Genomic DNA, 21,045 nt, shown 5'->3' on the forward strand with positions numbered 1-21,045 from the left:
GTCAGCAGTCGCTTCGAGTGCCCGGCCCTTTGTTTACCTGTCGAGTGGCTGAGGTGTGCGGCGGGCGTGGCCTAGCGCAGCGGAGATGCCAGTGGAGGGCGGGACCAGCGGCGGCTCGGCTTCGGCCTCTCGACACCCGAAACAGAAGCGCAAAGCTCACAGTCTGTCCATCCGGAGAACCAACAGCACCGAGGACCGGCCGGTGGGGACGCACCGCGGAGACATGCTGGACGGACAGGTATTTACACACTATATAGTATTATTTTACACACAATACTGCACGTTTAAGATGAATCGTACTGACCTTAACTTAAAGAAGAGACGCGTTGGACAGGTGTGCTATTGACACTGGAATTATTTAAACATATTGTTTTACGTATGTGGACATAGACTGGGTGTGTGGCTAGATGTTATTTACTTAGCTCTTGTATTGTTTTAAAGGGTTATTTTGCATGTGAGATCGTGTAGACATTAAACACATACACATTTTAGATTAATAATTCCAATTTAAAAGAAGACACATGTGTGGTGTATGTTATTTACTCCAGTACCATTTATGGAAAGGGTTATTTTACACATAGCATAGATAATGCTAATTTCACTTTATTTTAGGGTAGTCATACTCCCCTAAACTCAAACAAACAAATAGAACATGCTGGACAGTATTTATTTACTGAATTGGTTATAGACAACACGAAGAATGATTCCTTAGAAAATGTTCATAACTTCCACTTGAAAAAGTTGCTGAGAGAACGCCAGATTCGTGACGTGCTCTTAAGAAGCCAAATTCAAAACACGCATTCATTTACATGTTTATTTACATAAAAATGAATATGTATTTGTTAAGAAACGGCCTCTGAACTTTCAAATATGGGCTCCAGCGGACAAGTGACTCTGAGATGGAGCGAGGAGGGAAAAGTGAACGAGGAAGTCACAGATTATCACTGTTTTACAACTTCCTCTACAGCGATTGAACACACATGAGCCCACCCAGTGGAAGTGAAGTCAACGACTGACTGAGCTTTCATCACTCTCGTCCAAGACGAGTGCCTCTGGTCATGGGGGGTGACGGGGGAGTGACAGGGAGCTGACAGGGGGCTGACAGGGGGCTGTTGAGTGGGTTTATAACAGTGGCCCACACTGACGGCCTCGGACGGTCAAGAAGTATGTTTTTGCTTATGCTCTATATCACGCCCGTATCCACTATTCTTTTAATAGTAAACAATATGTTAATATATAAAACTTACATTCATTGTTTGCAATATAAGAGTAATATTATTCTAAAACAGAATTTCTGTGAGTTCTCTTGACTGTAGGATTTGATCTTCCAGAAGAAGAACACAGTTTGTCAATGCCAAAGACCTAAAGTATAAATGTGTGCACAAGAGCTTCATGGACGAGGCCCAGCACTGTTCACTGACTCATGTTTGACATGCGGTACAAACTGCTGTTTTATTCACTTTTGTCTATTGAGTATTTTCTTGCTGGTATTTGGTGTGAGACGTTTGAGCTCCTGCTTTAGTTCTTTTACACTTCAAAGACAATGCTACACATTTTTTCTGCACAAGCAACTAGCAAATGGCAAAGACCACAAGTATTTAGAAAATAGAATGTCCTGTGCAAAGTAACTAAAAGAATGTGTTTTTAAAGAAAAAGCTGGTTTTACCTGTAACTTAGACAAACAAAACCCAAAAACTCTGACATGCATGGGATTCTTCTATCAGTTTATCAATTCATATCATGTTTTGCGCTCTCTGAACAGAATTGTACTTTTTGAACATATATCACAAATCCAAACACAAATGAGAGTTCCGCCTTAACTCATAAACTTTACAGACGCGACATGCTGAACACACATGTAGTTACAGCATGAATTATAAACGAGGCTATTTTATACATGTAATCACAGATAAGGCACATTTTAGATTTTAATCACTTACAAAGAACAAAGATGGGGCTTGGATTACATTTATATTCTCTTAATTTTAAACACATTTACCGCACGACCTGTACATTTGGCACAAAGTATTCCCCACATACATAGGGAGGATACATTAAGTCGGTCCTGATTTGAAGAAGCCAAACCAACTTTATTGTCAACAACAGCCTCAGCAAAACCTCTGTTTCAATGACTTTTGACTTAAAACTGAAACTCAACTTAAAGTATGAGGTTTTGAGCTTTTGAGCTTCAACGTTTTGACTGAAGCACCAATAAAAAACACAAAACACTGCCATTGCTACACAGAAAGAGTTAAAAATCTGTGCAATCGTTTTTCAAAGGCCGGTGCTTCTAAACCCGCGCTGACCTTGAACGTGACGGGTCGGATCACTCTTAGAAACACCGGATCCCCTTTTTGTTCTGCGACTCTTCTCCCGTCACAAAAGCGGTTTCTTTGCGTGTAGTATCTGGCCGAGCTGCCGCCGCCGCCGCTGCAGCGCGAGCCGGTCGAGCAGCATGCTTTCATCTTTTGTGTCTCCGCGATTATGAGCACGAGTCTGTAACGATCCAACTCGTGCTTCTGGGTTTTCTTTCTCGACGCCGTGTATTATGTTTGAAACTGTTCATGCAAATCGGAGGAAATGTAGATTGGACGTCTTCAGTTGAGGCCACAAACTGTCAACGGCGTTGGGCAGTTTGTTTGGTCAAGGATGGGAGAAGAGGACGACGTCGCGTTTGTGCAGAATGTACGGTTTGTTTGGACGTTTTAATCCGCCGTGTTTGTAACATCGACCTCTCGTGAAAACTGAGAAAATATGTGGTTGTCAGAAGACTTGTCGGTTGAATATTTGTAGAAAGAAAATGAAACGGAGCCGGTAAACTCCAAATATCTGTAATAAAAGTTTGTTTGGTTAAGTGCATATGATCTGGGAGTCGCCTTGAGCTTTCTCGACAGCTTTCTGTGTATTTGAAGCAGTAATTATGTCTGCAATTTCTAATTTGTCGCTAATTTTATCAGCTGAAAGTGGATAAATGACAGATGTTATTGCTTTGTCTGTGGTGCATGTATTCAGTCGCCTCTCCACAGTTTAAACATTTACTTATAGAGCGTAGTTCGTACACAAAGCAAAAAAAGGCCAAGAAAAGACGCGTAAAAACAAAAAAATACTGAATTTACTTTGAAAGAGAAGAGTTTAATACGACATAAGGTGGAACAAAGCAATAACAGCTTCATAGAAATGAGCAGAGCCTTTGTTACATAAGATAAGATATTCCTTTATTCTCCCACATGGGGAAATTTCATTGGTGCAACGCAGGAAGATACATAATGCACCTTCAACTGATGTTATGATGTTTTGGACGTGAGTGGCGTCGCTGTACGTAATCGCGTGTACGTTAAGCGCCTGTACGTAATCGTGTGTACGTTAAGCGCCTGTACGTAATCGCGTGTACGTTAAGCGCCTGTACGTAATCGTGTGTACGTTAAGCGCCTGTACGTTAAGCGCCTGTACGTTAAGCGCCTGTACGTTAAGCGCCTGTACGGAATTGTGTGTACGTTAAGCGCCTGTACGTAATCGTGTGTACGTTAAGCGCCTGTACGTAATCGTGTGTACGTTAAGCGCCTGTACGTTAAGCGCCTGTACGTAATCGTGTGTACGTTAAGCGCCTGTACGTTAAGCGCCTGTACGTAATCGTGTGTACGTTAAGCGCCTGTACGTTAAGCGCCTGTACGTTAAGCGCCTGTACGTAATCGTGTGTACGTTAAGCGCCTGTATGTAATTGTGTGTACGTTAAGCGCCTGTACGTTAAGCGCCTGTACGTTAAGCGCCTGTACGTAATCGCGTGTACGTTAAGCGCCTGTACGTAATCGTGTGTACGTTAAGCCCCTGTACGTAATCGTGTGTACGTTAAGCGCCTGTACGTTAAGCGCCTGTACGTAATCGTGTGTACGTTAAGCGCCTGTACGTAATCGTGTGTACGTTAAGCGCCTGTACGTAATCGTGTGTACGTTAAGCGCCTGTACGTAATCGTGTGTACGTTAAGCGCCTGTACGTTAAGCGCCTGTACGTTAAGCGCCTGTACGTTAAGCGCCTGTACGTAATCGTGTTTACGTTAAGCGCCTGTACGTAATGCGCCTGTACGTTAAGCGCCTGTACGTTAAGCGCCTGTACGTTAAGCGCCTGTACGTAATCGTGTGTACGTTAAGCGCCTGTACGTTATGCGCCTGTACGTTAAGCGCCTGTACGTTAAGCGCCTGTACGTAATCGTGTTTACGTTAAGCGCCTGTACGTAATGCGCCTGTACGTTAAGCGCCTGTACGTTAAGCGCCTGTACGTTAAGCGCCTGTACGTAATCGTGTGTACGTTAAGCGCCTGTACGTTAAGCGCCTGTACGTAATCGTGTGTACGTTAAGCGCCTGTACGTTAAGCGCCTGTACGTTAAGCGCCTGTACGTTAAGCGCCTGTACGTAATCGTGTTTACGTTAAGCGCCTGTACGTAATCGTGTGTACGTTAAGCGCCTGTACGTTATGCGCCTGTACGTTAAGCGCCTGTACGTTAAGCGCCTGTACGTTAAGCGCCTGTACGTAATCGTGTGTACGTTAAGCGCCTGTACCTGTACGTTAGCGCCACAGTATACTAAACTATGAACTGTTTCTCCATGGAGACGAGCACGTGACACCATCTGGTCAAGGTACAGGTCAGATCTGTGGAGAGAGAGGGAGAGTGCAAGTTTTACAAGGCTTTTTGCTGTTGCAAAAAACACGGCAAAATGTTTAATTCCGTAATGTGGAACATTCTTGGCAAAGTTTTTTCTTTTTAAAATTTGATAACATAAAACAACAAAAACATACAAAAAACAAACTGACCAATGCAAAGAACGTGAGCAAGACAAAATAAATGTATATAATTTTTAAAGTCATTATATTAAAAGAGAAATATAATAATACAGTAATGATAATAATAATATTTAAATTATATAGATTCATAATAAAGATAAATAAACAAAAGAGAAATAAATAAAAAGATAGAAAATTAATAAAAAACAATAAAAATAGACAAACAGGGGTTCCAGGAGAAAAGACACAGAGTGAAGCTTTAATTTGACTTCACTGTTTGAATGTACTTTTTACATCACTTGGACACAAAAGTACAGAAACAAATAGTTATTGTAGACAATGTGCGACGTGTTTGGCTAAATCCTGGAAAGAGGGATAATTGAGCTCTTCAGAATGATCCGGTTCAACATTTGTGCGGTTTTTGCTTTTGTGCGTTTGCCGTGAAAATGTCGTGTAACCGACGCTCGCCGAGGGAAACACGACCCGTCTCGCTCGCCGCTTCAGGATGTCACTTTCCCTGCTCCACTTTGGGCCTCGGAAAGAGCTCGCCTTGCAGCCCCGCCCCCTTCGCCTCATCAACTTTTAATACGGATGTGGACGGGTCTTTTCAGCGCGCCTTTTGTGTCGCCGCGCCGACGCACTCGCTGTTCAAACGCACTGACCCCTCCCACCCGCTGACCCCTCCCACGCCGCGCTGGGATGGAAATGTCACGTCGAGTGTGGAATATGACATAAAACCGATCATTATTTATTTAACGGTGACGATTATTTTCACGTAAATGCTCTTGTTTTACCCTTAAATGGAAACGCTGGACTATGTAATAATAATACTGTAAATTATGGCTGGGAATCGCCGGGTTCCGCACGATTCGACGCAAAACACGGATCATGATGCGATAATATTGCGCTAATCGATAAATCGCTCGTGGTATTCGTCGTGCACGATTTATTGTTTTGATCTACGACCTGCGCAAACTTTAATGAAAATGCACTAATTTTGAAACAATAACTGACTAACAAACTGTAAAAAAAAATCTTTATCTAAACAAGCAACAAAATTGTAGCGTTTGTCACAAAATAAGTCATTAAATTACAGAAGAAATTACACACAGAAATATGTATCGATACAGCAGGCCGTGATATCAATACTGTATCACGATATATTGATATTTTGGCACATTCTTACTGTAAATTAAATTGAAGTGTAATTTAATTGTGTCTTTTTATCCACTGCCGAGGCTCAATTACGCCATTTTAATTATTTGTTGGTCAATAGTTGAAGCCCATGGAGGTTCAATAAATACATTTGCCTTTAATTTGTCCCGTACACTTCAAATATTAAGAGTTTAACTAAGACTATGTGGTAACTAATGTCAATAATATGTAGTTATCAGTCACTTTCACATTTAAAACCTTTGATTTGATAATTGGTTTAATAACTTAGCAATAATCCTTTCACGATGATTACGATATTGACAATGAAAGATGGAATCATATTTTATGCTTTGTGTTGTGTTCATTAATTATAGTATAAGACTTCAGCTTAACTTGAATACTTCTTATTACTTATTAAAGTGTTTCATTCAGCATTTTATTTGTTGTATATTGAGTAGAGTTTACAGGGATGATCAGGGTTATTATATCAAGTAGTTCAATATTACACTTTCCTGTTTCAATCATTTCAAAAACACTTCAAAAAATGTACTACGAGCCCTGAGGTCATTAGTTTCCTCCATAAACTTTTTTCAATATCGTTTTTTTCTGCCTAAATCCCTTGTTCTAAAACCAACATTCAGAATTGAAATACATTTACACGTGTTTTTTAGTAAATAATTATGTTCTCATTGCCTTAAATTCCCCCGTGTTTACATTTTCCAAGCGTTCTCCGGTTGTTTGTGCTGATTAGCTCTTTGAATGCCGTCATTATGAGCAGTGTTTCCACCAACAGGATTTAGAGCGACGCTAAGCAGCTTTCAAAGAATAAGAGCAGTTTGCAAATGAAGCCTTCGTTATACAAAGTGTGTTGACATGTGGCACTGACGGGAGCAGACGGGAGCAGACGGGAGCAGGAAGGAGCAGGAAGGAGCAGGAGGGAGCAGGAGAGAGCAGGAGAGAGCAGGAAGGAGCAGGAAGGAGCAGGAAGGAGCAGGAGGGAGCAGGAGAGAGCAGGAGAGAGCAGGAAGGAGCAGACGGGAGCAGACGGGAGCAGGAAGGAGCAGGAAGGAGCAGGAGAGAGCAGGAAGGAGCAGGAAGGAGCAGGAAGGAGCAGGAAGGAGCAGGAGGGAGCAGGAGGGAGCAGGAGGGAGCAGGAAGGAGCAGGAAGGAGCAGGAAGGAGCAGGAAGGAGCAGGAAGGAGCAGGAAGGAGCAGGAAGGAGCAGGAAGGAGCAGGAAGGAGCAGGAAGGAGCAGGAGGGAGCAGGAGGGAGCAGGAAGGAGCAGGAAGGAGCAGGAAGGAGCAGGAGAGAGCAGGAGAGAGCAGGAGAGAGCAGGAGGGAGCAGGAGGGAGCAGGAAGGAGCAGGAAGGAGCAGGAAGGAGCAGGAGGGAGCAGGAGGGAGCAGGAGGGAGCAGGAGGGAGCAGGAGGGAGCAGGAGGGAGCAGGAGAGAGCAGGAGAGAGCAGGAGGGAGCAGGAGGGAGCAGGAGGGAGCAGGAAGGAGCAGGAAGGAGCAGGAGAGAGCAGGAGAGAGCAGGAGGGAGCAGGAGGGAGCAGGAGGGAGCTGATAGGAGTAGGAAGGAGCTGACGGGAGCAGACGGGAGCAGACAGGAGCACAGACCTGTCAGACACAGACTTTCACACTCGTTGATGTGACAGACTTTGTCTGTGATGGTGAATACTAGGATTTTAAAATGGAGGTAAGTTTAGTTTAGTTTATTGCTAAATAAACGTAAATGTAAAGTTATATATTATTTATTATAATTTGTGTGCTTGGTTTACGATTATTATTTCGATATCAACATGCGCTGGCTCTGTATTTTGTGTTATTTTTTTAATTATTATTTCATATGTGCCTTATACTGATGGTTTAGTCCTGGTATAGTCGTGGTTTAGTCCTGTTTTAGCCCAGGTTTAGCCCTGGTTTAGCCCTAGTTTAGCCCTGGTTTAGCCCTGGTTAAGCCCTGGTTAAGCCCTGGTTTAGCCCTGTTTTAGCCCTGGTTTAGCCCTAGTTTAGCCCTGGTTTAGCCCTGGTTTAGCCCTGGTTTAGCCCTGGTTAAGCCCTGGTTAAGCCCTGGTTTAGCCCTGTTTTAGCCCTGGTTTAGCCCTAGTTTAGCCCTGGTTTAGCCCTGGTTAAGCCCTGGTTAAGCCCTGGTTTAGCCCTGTTTTAGCCCTGGTTTAGCCCTGTTTTAGTCCTGTTTTAGCCCTGGTTTAGTCCCTGGTTTAGTCCCTGTTTAGTCCCTGTTTAGTCCCTGGTTTAGTCCCTGTTTAGTCCCTGGTTTAGTCCCTGGTATAGTCGTGGTTTAGTCCAGGTTTAGCCCTGGTTTAGCCCTGGTTTAGCCCTGGTTAAGCCCTGGTTTAGCCCTGTTTTAGCCCTGTTTTAGCCCTGTTTTAGTCCTGGTTTAGCCCTGTTTTAGTCCTGTTTTAGCCCTGGTTTAGTCCCTGGTTTAGTCCCTGGTTTAGTCCCTGGTTTAGTCCCTGTTTAATCCTGGTCTTGTCCTGGTTTAGTCCCAGTCTTGATGTGTGGATTGTGTCATTACTTTATCATCTTCTCTTCAGTAAACGACAGATCACAGACAGACAATCATTTTTGAGGCTTTATATTTATCGTTTGCACATTTTACTTTCTTGGATAAGATTTGAGCTGTAAACGACTGGTCCGACTCATTATAGATACAAACTACTATTAAACTGTTTCATTCTGCTGAGTATCCATCGCATGTCGTGTTTTTAAGGATATTTACTGCATTTGGAATAGAACTACTTTAGTCATTATGTCAGTGGCGTAAATTAGTTTATTGTTTATCATGTTTATTATCAGTATATCGCACTTTACACTGTGTAATTATGACTAGGAAACATGGGTAATATTTTCTTGGTAATGATGTGAAAACTGTTGAAAAACCCTGTGCTGTGAAGTAAAATAAGAAAGAACAAAAATGAAACCCCACAAATGGAAAGAAGATGAATAATATGCAGTATATTTAAACTTTGATGTTCCGTCCGTCTCCTCTAGGACTCCAAGCTGCCCATCGCCTTACGGAACAACCTCCTCGACCTTTTCGGACAAATCGAAAGAGAGTTTGAGAATCTCTACATTGAAAACATAGAACGTGAGTATTAAGTCAGCGGCGGACGATGTTTTGTTACTAAAGTAAAAGTATAAGCAGCAGAAACGAGGGATTACTCCAGTGAAAGGAAAAGTATCACTATTTAAGTGAAAGTATTGAAGTACCTGTTCAAAAATGTACTTTAAAGTGACGTGCGGCAGGTTTTTAAGGTTTTCTAATTTTTACTTTATTTGATGTATTTATACATGTTGTACATATAAATATTAGTTTTATACCAATCGAGCAGGTATTTGTGGAGAAAACTTTGATAAATCTGTAGAAAATGACAGGACGTGACATCACACTCATTCCAGTCAAAGTTTATGCAGAATTTACACAAACTACTTTTTTAACTCTATAAAAATTAATTCAACAAAATAAAGTCACTTTTATATATTTCCTTTTTGTCAAATAAAAAAAAATCGTGTCATTAGATTAGTTTTGGTGTTTTCTGGGTAATTTCCTAGTGTGATGTCATCAATTACAAACAGGAAGTGAAATTATAAACATAAAAATTTGCTTTTCTTTAATAAAATTTGTATAATTTTTTTAGCAAAATTGAAAATATATTGATCTTAACTGCATTTTAGTTCAGTGAGTCGTCCGACCTGTAGAGGGCGCTGAACTTTGAGAACTAATCAAGGGTGTAATTTTTATTTATTTATATATATATATATTATTTAATACAATATTTTGACTTTCCACCACTGTGTTACACAACATATTGCACCAAAATTAAGTCAAATTTCCACTATACATTCCAAATGGACACTGTTGTTACGCTGCGTTCACAGTGCGTCGGGAGATCGAGTCTCTGAACGAGCGTCTGACCGGAGATGGACAAGCGGTGGACGGAGCAGATCCGAGCAAAGGCGCGCTTAAAGCCAAAGGTGAACGACACGTGATCCAAACATTTCATCAGAACTCCACTGTAGTTTGTTTAGTTTGTTTACCCAGGTTTTCCCGTGTAGTGTTAAAGGTACACTATGTAACTTTTGTGGTGGAAGATCCTCCAATTGCACCTTTAAATGACGCGCATTACACTTTTGTCAGTTTTGAACTAAAGTGACAGAAGTACCGTATTTTCCGGACGATAAGTCGCAACTTTTTTCATCACACTTGTAACTGCATTTCATTCTCCAGTGCGACTTATATATGTTTTTTTCTTCCCAATTATGCATTTTCTGGCTGTTGCGTGTTATAGTCCGGAGAATACGGTAGATTATAATTTTATATTTAGCTCATTTTAAACCGTAATATTGAGATGAAACGGCTTGATGATAGAAACAGGTCCACCCACTTCCTGTTCAGAACTGCCAAGCCTCGCCTCTTCACAGTGATAAGCTCCGCCTCTTCACAGTGACAAGCTATATGACATTGTACAACTCTACATGTGTCACTTGGAGACTTGCAGAAATTCAGGGATGTGGGTGTGGCTAGGGGGTAGGTGAAAATGGGAATTTTCTGAGCGCTGTAGCCGCAGTTGCAGTACAAAACGAGATTAAGTCAAAACACGATCGATCAAAATACAACTTTGAGTGAACTATAGACAAAGACACACTGATGATACGAGGTTAATAACTAATTACAGTTGAATTTTGCACACAAAAAAAATCTTCAAAGTATAGTTAAACGTGACATTTTTTAGGCACAAATTGCGAACTTTGTATTTAAATTTAGCTCAGACAAAACAGGGGAGATTAAGCGCTGGTTAGTGACTTTTTGAGAAGCAACATTTTTTGTTTTTTTTTAAAATGCAAAAATATAATATACCGTATTTTCCAGACTATAAGTTGCACCATAGTTCATAGCTTTGGCCGGGGTGCGACTTATACTTATATACTTATACTCCGGAGCGATTTATATGTGATTTTATTTGTTATTTTCACATTTGCAACTGCATTTCATACTCATTTCTCATAGTTTTTTTTCTTCTCTATTATGCATTTTTGGCTGGTGCGATTTATACTCTTGTGCGACTTATAGTCCAGAAAATACGGTAATAAAATACTATAGATAAAAAACAGTCATTTGAACGGCACAGTTTATTTATTGTAGATTATGTCAAAATCTCATCGCTTCTTCTTGACTAATAAATGCTTGAATTTTACTGTAGTTTCAGTCTATTCTTAGGTTTTATTATCGTTTGATCATGTTTGCAGTTCTTAATGCGCAGATTGCACCGTTTCACAGTAGAATAAATGTGTTTATGTCTTTATTTGTGTCGCAGCGAGCCACAGCACGAGCCAACTGTCGCAGAAGCTAAAGACCACGTACAAAGCCTCCACCAGCAAGGTATGAAGTCTGTTTTATACACTTATCTCACCTTTGTAAACGTTTAAACCGCTGCGACAGAGTGGTCCTTTGTGACAGAGGACGAGGAAGACGTTTTTTACTCTGTTAGCGCAACGATTTGTGCTACGTATTAACACAATCTATACGGACTGTTTTAGATGATTTGCAGAAACCGACGCTTCAGTGAAACATTAAGAGTTTAGTTTGAGTTTAATCATGTTCATGTTTGGTGGGTTGGTCAAAGTATAAAGCCACAGGTTTTGAAAAGACGTAACAATAGATTAATACGTCGATAGTAATAGTACTATGATGTAAAAGTACATTTTTTACTTTTAACTTTTGACAGTCCATGGATTTCTCTACTGTTGATGCCCAAATTTGGCCTCTGAACTGCACATTTTTCTTTATAATAATCTTAATTTTCATGGTTGGATGTTGGAATATATATATTTTTTTGTGTTTTTATTATTGTGAGATGAAATATCACACTGAAAATCCAACTTTCTGAATGATGTAGTTAAGATAATTTGATTAAAAGGCACCTTATATTTAATTTTGAGAAATAGATTTTATGAAAATGACTTAGTTTTTGGTTCTAAAATGGTCACGATCATATATTTTTTTTATTCTTACGATTGTTTTGTGACACGATTATTGTGAGAGAAAAAAAAACACACAATTTAATTAATAACCAATCTTAATTTTGACATTCCTGATTATCCTATCAACAGTATAATCTTGACATTATTATTTTCTAGCGGGCAATAGATCAAAAAAATAATATTGTTAATTTCATGTTTTGAAAATGTGTGAATAACAGTATAGTTTTTAGTGAAAAATGCAAAAAAATCTTTCAAACTTATTTTTCTTCACTTTTGTAGGTTATTATTCTGTTTTCTGATATTTAAACCACAACAAATACATTTAAAGACACATTTTAACACATTTTTACAGTTTACACAATATTGTCTATAAATTGTTATCAAAATACTCAGAAAAAAGTATCTAGATATTCATTTTTGCTAATATTGCCCACTCCTATTTAGTGTACGAATAACTGATGTGTATTTTTATTATGGAACATCATTTTCAAAGAGCAGAACTTGAGAATTGGAGCATTTGTGGAGGGTGAAATAGTAAATACTGTGCTTGTCCCTCGTCCTGACCTGTCCCCGTCCCGGTCCCTGTCCCTGTCCCGGTGTAGCGCTTGCACACGCTCCACAGTAAAATGGGCGGACCCTGCGGCTTCAGTGCGGCCTCATGGGAGCTGTGGGGCGGAGACTCGTGGGTAAACTTCCTGAATGACGTTTGAGAAGCTGAAAGATTTCAGTCTTAAACATCAAAGTCCGATCTTGACTCCTTATCAGTGCCACGACACGAGAATACACAGAGAATACAGAATGTTACGGCTGAACTGAAGGAGAAGTAAGAGCTTTTACACAAAGGACTAAACCAGGACTAAACTAGGACTAAACTAGGACTAAACCGGGACTTAACTGGGACTAAACCGGGACTAGTACAGAGCTAAACCAGGACTAAACCAGCGCCAAATCATGGGACTAAACCAGAACTAATATAGGACTAAACCAGAACTAATACAGGACTAAACCACAACTAATACAGGACTAAACCAGAACTAATATAGGACTAAACCAGAACTAATACAGGACTAAACCAGAACTAATACAGGACTAAACCAGAACTAATACAGGACTAAACCAGAATTAATATAGGACTAAACCAGAACTAAACCAGAACTAATACAGGACTAAACCAGAACTAATATAGGACTAAACCAGAACTAATACAGGACTAAACCAGAACTAATATAGGACTAAACCAGAACTAATACAGGACTAAAGCAGGACTAAAGCAGGACTAAAGCAGGACTAAACCAGAACTAATACAGGACTAAACCAGAACTAATATAGGACTAAACCAGAACTAATACAGGACTAAAGCAGGACTAAAGCAGGACTAAACCAGAACTAATACAGGTCTAAAGCAGGACTAAAGCATGTTTTAATGGATTTAGTGATCAGTTCACTGGACTCGGGAACACCCACACAAGCTGCACCAGACCAGGATTAAACCAGGCCTAAATCTGGCCATGGGAATATTTCCAAAACCAGGACCAAACAAGGATAAACCCTTTCAGGACTACGCCAGGACTAAACCAGGATAAACCCTTCCAGGACTAAAGCACCTCTTATTTGAATACTGACCACTGCAGGTCGTAAAAACTCCACAAGAGCTTCAGTTTTGTAGAGGCTCTCAACCAGCCATCTCCTCCATAGTTTTGCCAATCTTTCAGCAATAATACATACTTCACTCGTCATTTCATAACTTAAATACCACTTTTACTTCTCCTTTAATTCACATAAATGGTCTAAAGATCAGGCTCGAGAACTACTAAAAGAATCAAGGGAGGACTTTCTGCATTAACCTTGTGTTGACAGAGCTGCTTTGTCATTAACCGCTAACACGTGGGCTGCTGCTTGAGTTTAAAGCTCTAATGTCTAAATCAGACACTAACTTAAGCTTGAGTTTAATGACTTAGCGTGACTGTAATGAGACACATGAGGTTCTAGACCATGCACGTTCACTTATCGCTGGTTTGTATTGCTCTTTGTTTAGATATTTCGTAGTTGACACAGGATTACCAGGAGTGTCCAAACGTTTTACCGAAACACGGACATAACAGATTTAAGAAGGATTAGCCTGAGCCAGACCTTTATTTTGTGTCAGAATCTGAATATGTCACGCTAAAACATTTGATATTGGGTGTGTTCTGGTAGATTTTTGACCCTGGCAGCAGCGTGTACTGTGTGTACTGTGTGTACTGTGTGTACTGTGTGTACTGCGTGTACTGCGTGTACTGCGTGTACTGCGTGTACTGCGTGTACTGCGTGTACTGCGTGTACTGCGTGTACTGCGTATGGAGATCAAAGGCCCCTTGTCTCCTTGTTTTATAGTGATTTAAAGGAGCTGCTGGTCTCATAACCAATAGTCTCATGGGCAGGACACTCAAAACACACCAAACGTATTCTTCACTTTCCTAACACATTTTCACATGTTAATTATTCACTGTGATGAGTTTGTTATGCCAACGATGAAAGAACAATGTAATTATTAATTAGGTTTAATTTTCACCCCGAGAGCTGGTTTTACAGTCGGCCTTTTTCACCAAACCAAGCGGCTTGTTCCAGTTGTTCCAGAGCTCCACTTCCTGCTCCATTCATTCCTTATGGAGAATGAGCCGAGTCTCATTGAAATAAATCAATAATAATAAAAGAAAACAAAAGTGGAGAGTGAGTTCCAGATGGATAATCACAGCAGCATGTTCAGACCTTTAGTGCCATGTAAATACTTCACCTTTAAACATCTATGTGTTTATAAAAGTAAGAGCTAATGCTAACATACAATAATGTTCAAATAACACCCGAAACTGAACTGACTTGTTTACCAAAACGCTGGATTCTATGTACTTTTACAGTACATAGAATCCAGCGTTTTATTTTCCGGATTATAAGTTTTGGCCGGGGTGCGACTTATACTTATACTCTGGAGCGACTTATTTGTTATTTTCAAACTTGCAACCGCATTTCATACTCAGTGCAACTTATATATGTTTTTTTCTTCTCTATTATGCATTTTTTTAGCTGGTGCGACTTATACTCCAGTGCGACTTATAGTCCAGAAAATACGGTACTTGATGTATGTTAGCCTATAGCTTTGACACAAACACTTGTATAAACACGTAGCTTTCCTCCGGTGACATATTTACATGGTACATAAAAGTGATTATCCATCTGTAACTCGCTCTCCGCTGTCACATATTTTTAAATTCAGATTTATTTGCGTGAGACTCGGCTGATTCACACAGAGAATGAACGAAACGAGAAGTGAAGATCTGCACTTTTTACCACGACCAGAACTAGCTGAGCTCCACAACACAAGAAACGACAACAACACAAGAAACGACAACACAAGAAACGACAACACAAGAAACAACGACAACACAAGAAACAACAACAACACAAGAAACAACAACAATACAAGAAACGACAACAACACAAGAAACGACAACAACACAAGAAACGACAACAACACTAGTTCGCTGGTGGTCTTTGTCAGCTTTGCGCCTGCAGCACATGCTTCATCTTAAGACTCTTGTTCGTATGTTTTAGTTTGAAGTTTCCACTTCCTGCAGAAAGTGAAGGTCAGATGAAGTGAGTATTTTTAGAGGCTGAAACGTTACACAACCTTACATCGTCTTAAAGTGTACGTAAGAATACAAACAAACCATGTCATGGCTTCAAACTTGTGCTTGTTTGTTCTCCGTTTATAAATGGCTCATGGGAAAGTTGCTTTGGCTGTAGGTTTTTTTCCGTTGCCGTTGATTTATTGCTGACACGCTTTGGTCCCTGGTTTGAATATGAGCAAACACTCTTACTGGCTCGACTTTTCCCGTCCCAAACGACTGAGACACAGTCAACGTTTGCTTGACTATTCCTATTTCAGAATCACAATCATTTACTGTGATTTATTGAATTTTTCCTTTTACCTAAACTAAAATATATCTCTCAAACATAATTAAATACATTAAATTAGCAAGAGAGAAAATTTTAATGGAGAGGAAATGTTATATTCTGATCTGATTCTTTCATTTTTCTTTTCTTTTGTGACTGAAAACCAGTATTTGCCACGACTATATCAATTTTAGATAATAAACTATTTTATATGACCTTTTTATGGACCTTGAATCTGTATATAAAATAATGTGATGTTGTTTCTTCAGATGGTTTAAACATTGCTCGTTATTTACATTAGACATGAACAAAAAGTTAAAATCCTTGGAAAAAATATGAATTGTTTATAATCTATACATTATATCAAATTATTGGCTCGAGCCATGGAATGCGCAAGAACGCCCGCTGCAACAGCGCCACCTAGAGCAAAAAAGAAAAAACATGAAACTCTTCATCTTTGGCCTAGGCACATGAGACTTGGGACAGTGATAGAGCTACCTTTGACGAGTATGTTAAACAGGAAGTCAGCCATGTCAAATCAAAGTGGATAAAAAAGACCAGTAACGTTTCTGTTTTATACATCCAAAGTTGGTGAAGTTCTACCATCACTAAACAAGTAATATATAGGATTTCCTTTTGTTTATCGGCCATGTCGTTTTTAATCTTCGATAAAATGTTCTTGATGTAAAAATAATATGCTTTTAAACTTCTCGACTTTCGACTTCTCCCGACGCACAAACCCGAGCTCACACGGCTAACTTTCACTTGCTACAGCGCATTATTTAAGCCACTCCGCTCTGTATGAAATAAAGATGCACTTCCTGGCCCCGTTCCTTCTGTGATAACCTCGGTGCTCCTCCTCTGCCGTTGTAGATTGTGTCGAGTTTCAAAGCCACGGCCGGCTCCAGGGCCGTGTGTCAGCTGCAGAAGGAGTACGTGGGACACCGAGACGGGATCTGGGACCTGGGCGTGACCAAGACTCAGCCTGTCGTCCTGGGAACGGCCTCCGCAGGTTCGTGTCAGCGGATTTGGGCTGCGGGATGTGATGTTTTGTCTGTCCAATCACGTTCAGTCTTCCACACGAGGAAACGGTTACAGGATTCACTGTCAGAGCCGCTTAAAATACATTTGTAAAACAAATAAATAATAAGTAACTACTCAAACAAACCCAACATAAGAATATGAATAAGATGGAAAAGGCAAAAAAGAAAAATAATAATAATAAATACATTCATAAATAAATAAAATAAAATAAATAAGATTACCCCAAATAAATTGTCTGTTTGCTGTAACCCGAGTCAACATTTTTCAAGTGGGTCGGACGGTAGGCAAATTCTTATTTTTTTTTACTTTGAAGGCAAAAAAAAATATCCAAATTTTGCCATTTTTTTGACTCGGAGTGACCGTCAGGGGTCAGGCTTCAACAGTCCAGGGGTCAGGCTTCAATAGCCCAGGGGTCGGGCTTCAACAGTCCAGGGGTCGGGCTTCAACAGTCCATGGGTCAGGCTTCAACAGTCCAGGGGTCAGGCTTCAACAGTCCAGGGGTCAGGCTTCAACAGTCCAGGGGTCGGGCTTCAACAGTCCAGGGGTCGGGCTTCAACAGTCCAGGGGTCGGGCTTCAACAGTCCAGGGGTCGGGCTTCAACAGTCCAGGGGTCGGGCTTCAACAGTCCAGGGGTCGGGCTTCAACAGTCCAGGGGTCGGGCTTCAACAGTCCAGGGGTCGGGCTTCAACAGTCCAGGGGTCGGGCTTCAACAGTCCAGGGGTCAGGGGCTTCAACAGTCCAGGGGTCAGAGGCTTCAACAGTCCAGGGGTCAGAGGCTTCAACAGTCCAGGGGTCAGAGGCTTCAACAGTCCAGGGGTCAGGCTTCAACAGTCCAGGGGTCAAGCTTCAACAGTCCAGGGGTCAGGCTTCAACAGTCAATGACGGAAAACGTCTCTATTAACCCGATTGGGAGACTAAATCTCACGATTTAAAGATATTTCAATCGACCTTTTGTACGCCGCTATCCTTTATTTTGGTAGCGAAGGTGAGGGGGGGAACATGCGGGGGACACGGGCGCCGCCATGTTTGTTGTGATGACGCTGCTGGGCGTGTTTCAATCCCAGAATGCCGTGATAGAGAAACGCATGTCCTATGGACACTTCAGTGGTGCCGACAGAGTCAAACCAACTTGTAAAAAGTAATGTATCAACGTTGTGCGCGTTCCGTATCGGTACAGACGCATGTGGTGGACTGAATATGCAATGCATTATCAGTCCTTTAGAATGAAAGACAGGTTTACCAACCTGATAAAAATATTCGACACTGCGGTTTAGGCAAGCCCGGTCGGTGAGTCGGCGAAATAATTGAAAAATAAAAGATTTTGACGTTTTTTCATCAAAACGCTGATATTTTTTTTCCAGTCGGCTAGTTTCATACCGGGTCGGTCGGGTTACGGCAAACAGACATATTATTTTGCTCAGCCTAAAATAAGATAAAATAAACAAAATAAATACATTTAAATACATTTAAAATACATTTAAATAAATTAAAATAAAATACTTAAAATACATAAATTAAAATAGAATAAAATGATTAAAATAGAATAAAATGATTAAAATAGACTAAAATAGATTAAATGGAATAAAATAAATACAATACAATTAAATTAAATACATTAAATAAAATTGGGTGCACGGTGGCAAAGGCGGTTAGCGCTCTTGCCTCCCAAGAAGGAGATCACGGGTTCGATTCCCGGACCAGACCAACGTCACATGATCTCTCTGGGTGTTAGGTAAAAATTGGTGACTCTAAATTGGCCCTAGTGAATGAATGTGAGAGTGAACTGTCTGTAATGTCTATGTCTCTGTGTTGGCCCTGCGACAAGTTGGCCACTGTCCAGGGTGTACCCCGCCAAAGGCCCGAAGTCACTGGGATAGGCTCCAGTCACCCGCGACCCCAAAAGGGAACAAGCGGTAGAAAATGGATGGATGGACATTAAATAAATTAGTTATTTTATTTTTTTTTCATTACATTTTTTTTCAGTTTTAAGAACTATTTTTTCTGGATTTGAGGTTTTACATGAAAACAACCGCCTCATGGCCATATTTCTAAAAGTTTATGGCAAAAATTAATGAGAAATCTACTCCCATAACCGCAGCAGACTTCGAAGTGACTCCATTTTGTTAAATACACTGCCTGTCCAAAGAGGAAGTGACCAGAAGGGACCACTGCACAAAGCCTTCTCCTGCTCGTCCCAAGCATTCTCACTGCGGTTCAGATCTGCTTCTCCTTTAGATGTTTTTCAATACCGTGTTGCAGCAGTTCTCCTGTAGGACGAGAGGTCTTACTGTATTTGCTCAGTTAAGTTCAAGTGGTGACGTTTAATTGGACAGGCAGTGTATTTTTCTCCAGTAAATTACGTTTTGACACTAGTTTTATTATCAATTATTGTCTGGGTATTGATTTTGTTTGACAACCCTAGCTTACCTTAGCCGCTGTTAACCTTTATCTCTATAATATGTAGAAATAAAGAACAACAGACATTTCCAGACATTTCTTCCTCTTACATTTCTATTTCTAGCCGGGTCTGTAGTTGAATAACACAGCAGTAACACATCCTTGAGGACAAGCAGGTGTCGTGTTGCACCTTTTATGACGTTTGAGATGAATAATACTGGTGTTTTTTGCTTTCTTTGGCAGATCATTTGGCTTTGCTCTGGAGCATAGAAACAGGAAAATGTGTCCTCAGATACGCCGGCCACGCGGGATCAGGTGAGATTCAAAACTTCCACGCGTAAATCTGCTTTTGTGGCTATTCAAATTCACCTTCTTAATATTACCGTATTTTCCGGACTATAAATCGCAACTTTTTTCATAGTTTTGGCCGGGGTGTCACTTATACTTATACCTCGGAGCGACTTATATGTGATATTATTTGTTATTTTCACACTTGCAACCGCATTTCATACTCCAGTGTGACTTATATATATTATGCATTTTTTGGCTGGTGTGACTTATATTCCGGTGCGACTTATATTCCGGAAAATATGGTAGTTGCATTTCTCATTTGTTCCTGTGAGTTTTTGTCAGTTGTGAACATATCAACACCCAACTTGTGTTTTTTTCTTTCTAATAAAACAATTAATGCAAAAAAATGACATATTCATATTTAAAAAAATGCCCTTTTTTACAATATTTGTCTCGATAGAAGAAAAAAACAGTTTAAGCCACATGTGTATTTTCTTTTAATAAATCCTTTTTACTAATATGTAAATCATATCTTAACGTGGCCTATAAATGCAATAAATCCAGGTTATAACGCTATATTTTTAATTCCTCTCGCAGTAAACTCCATCAAGTTTCACCCGACAGAACAGATGGCCCTCACAGGTAAAGCCGCCATAATCACACATATTCTTAACTCCTTGTCTCCCCTCTCCAAGTGTGTTTACCGCGAGGAGATTGATGTCATGTGTGATTTTTGAACGTTTATTTGAACGCGCAGCCTCGGGGGACCAGACGGCGCACATCTGGCGGTACATGGTGCAGCTCCCGGCGCCGCAGCCTCAGCCAGATGTTACCGTGAGTGAATCCAGAGCCGCAACCGGGGAATTCAGACGTGTCCGGGGGAACGTGGGGGGCCTTTTTGTTGTTGAGGATAACTTTGGACCACCGCAAACAGTTAAAATGTGTTTAAACTAGTGTTTCTAAGTTTGTAAAAAGCAGGTACAAAGCTTTTAATGACTTAAAACAAATCACTGGTACGAGCTAAAGTAGTAAAAGAGCCCATAGTCAATATAGTTTATGAAGAAAACAGTTACATGACAGTGTTATGACTTTTGTGGGGAAAAAACATCACGATTTAACAATTATTCACTATTATTACTGTGAAATCTTGTCTGACACGTTACTATTTTACCAGCTTTATGAAATTTAAGACAAAAACAGTCAGATAAAACGGTACTTTATATTTAGTTGTATTTTTTTAAACTATAGATTGACTTAAATCCACTTAATTTTGCTTCTAAAATTGTCCCAATTATTATTTTATAGTTCTCACGAACACATTTTTACCTAAATAATCATGATTATCAATTAAACGAATAACTGTGACATCCCTAGACGATAACAAAATTATTATTCTCATATATAAAAAAGAAAGAAAGAGAAAACAGTCTGACAGAACAATGTGCGTT

General features: G+C 40.3%; 1 protein-coding gene across 1 annotated transcript in view; it reads left to right on the forward strand.

Moving 5' to 3' along the window:
- The window catches only part of wdr37 (WD repeat domain 37), a 30,489-nt gene continuing 9,444 nt past the window's right edge, over window positions 1-21,045 (forward strand). The window contains exons 1-8 of the mRNA XM_072450495.1: window positions 1-238; window positions 8,945-9,041; window positions 9,833-9,928; window positions 11,269-11,333; window positions 16,739-16,877; window positions 19,550-19,621; window positions 20,195-20,239; window positions 20,355-20,431. Coding sequence (XP_072306596.1) covers window positions 86-238; window positions 8,945-9,041; window positions 9,833-9,928; window positions 11,269-11,333; window positions 16,739-16,877; window positions 19,550-19,621; window positions 20,195-20,239; window positions 20,355-20,431 — 744 coding nt within the window. The 5' untranslated portion in view covers window positions 1-85. The remainder of the gene's footprint in view (window positions 239-8,944; window positions 9,042-9,832; window positions 9,929-11,268; window positions 11,334-16,738; window positions 16,878-19,549; window positions 19,622-20,194; window positions 20,240-20,354; window positions 20,432-21,045) is intronic.

This window comes from Eucyclogobius newberryi, unplaced genomic scaffold (assembly GCF_026437365.1).
Source record: "Eucyclogobius newberryi isolate DKJ021-1_F unplaced genomic scaffold, fEucNew1.0.hap1 SCAF_18, whole genome shotgun sequence".
Classification (NCBI taxonomy): domain Eukaryota; kingdom Metazoa; phylum Chordata; class Actinopteri; order Gobiiformes; family Gobiidae; genus Eucyclogobius; species Eucyclogobius newberryi.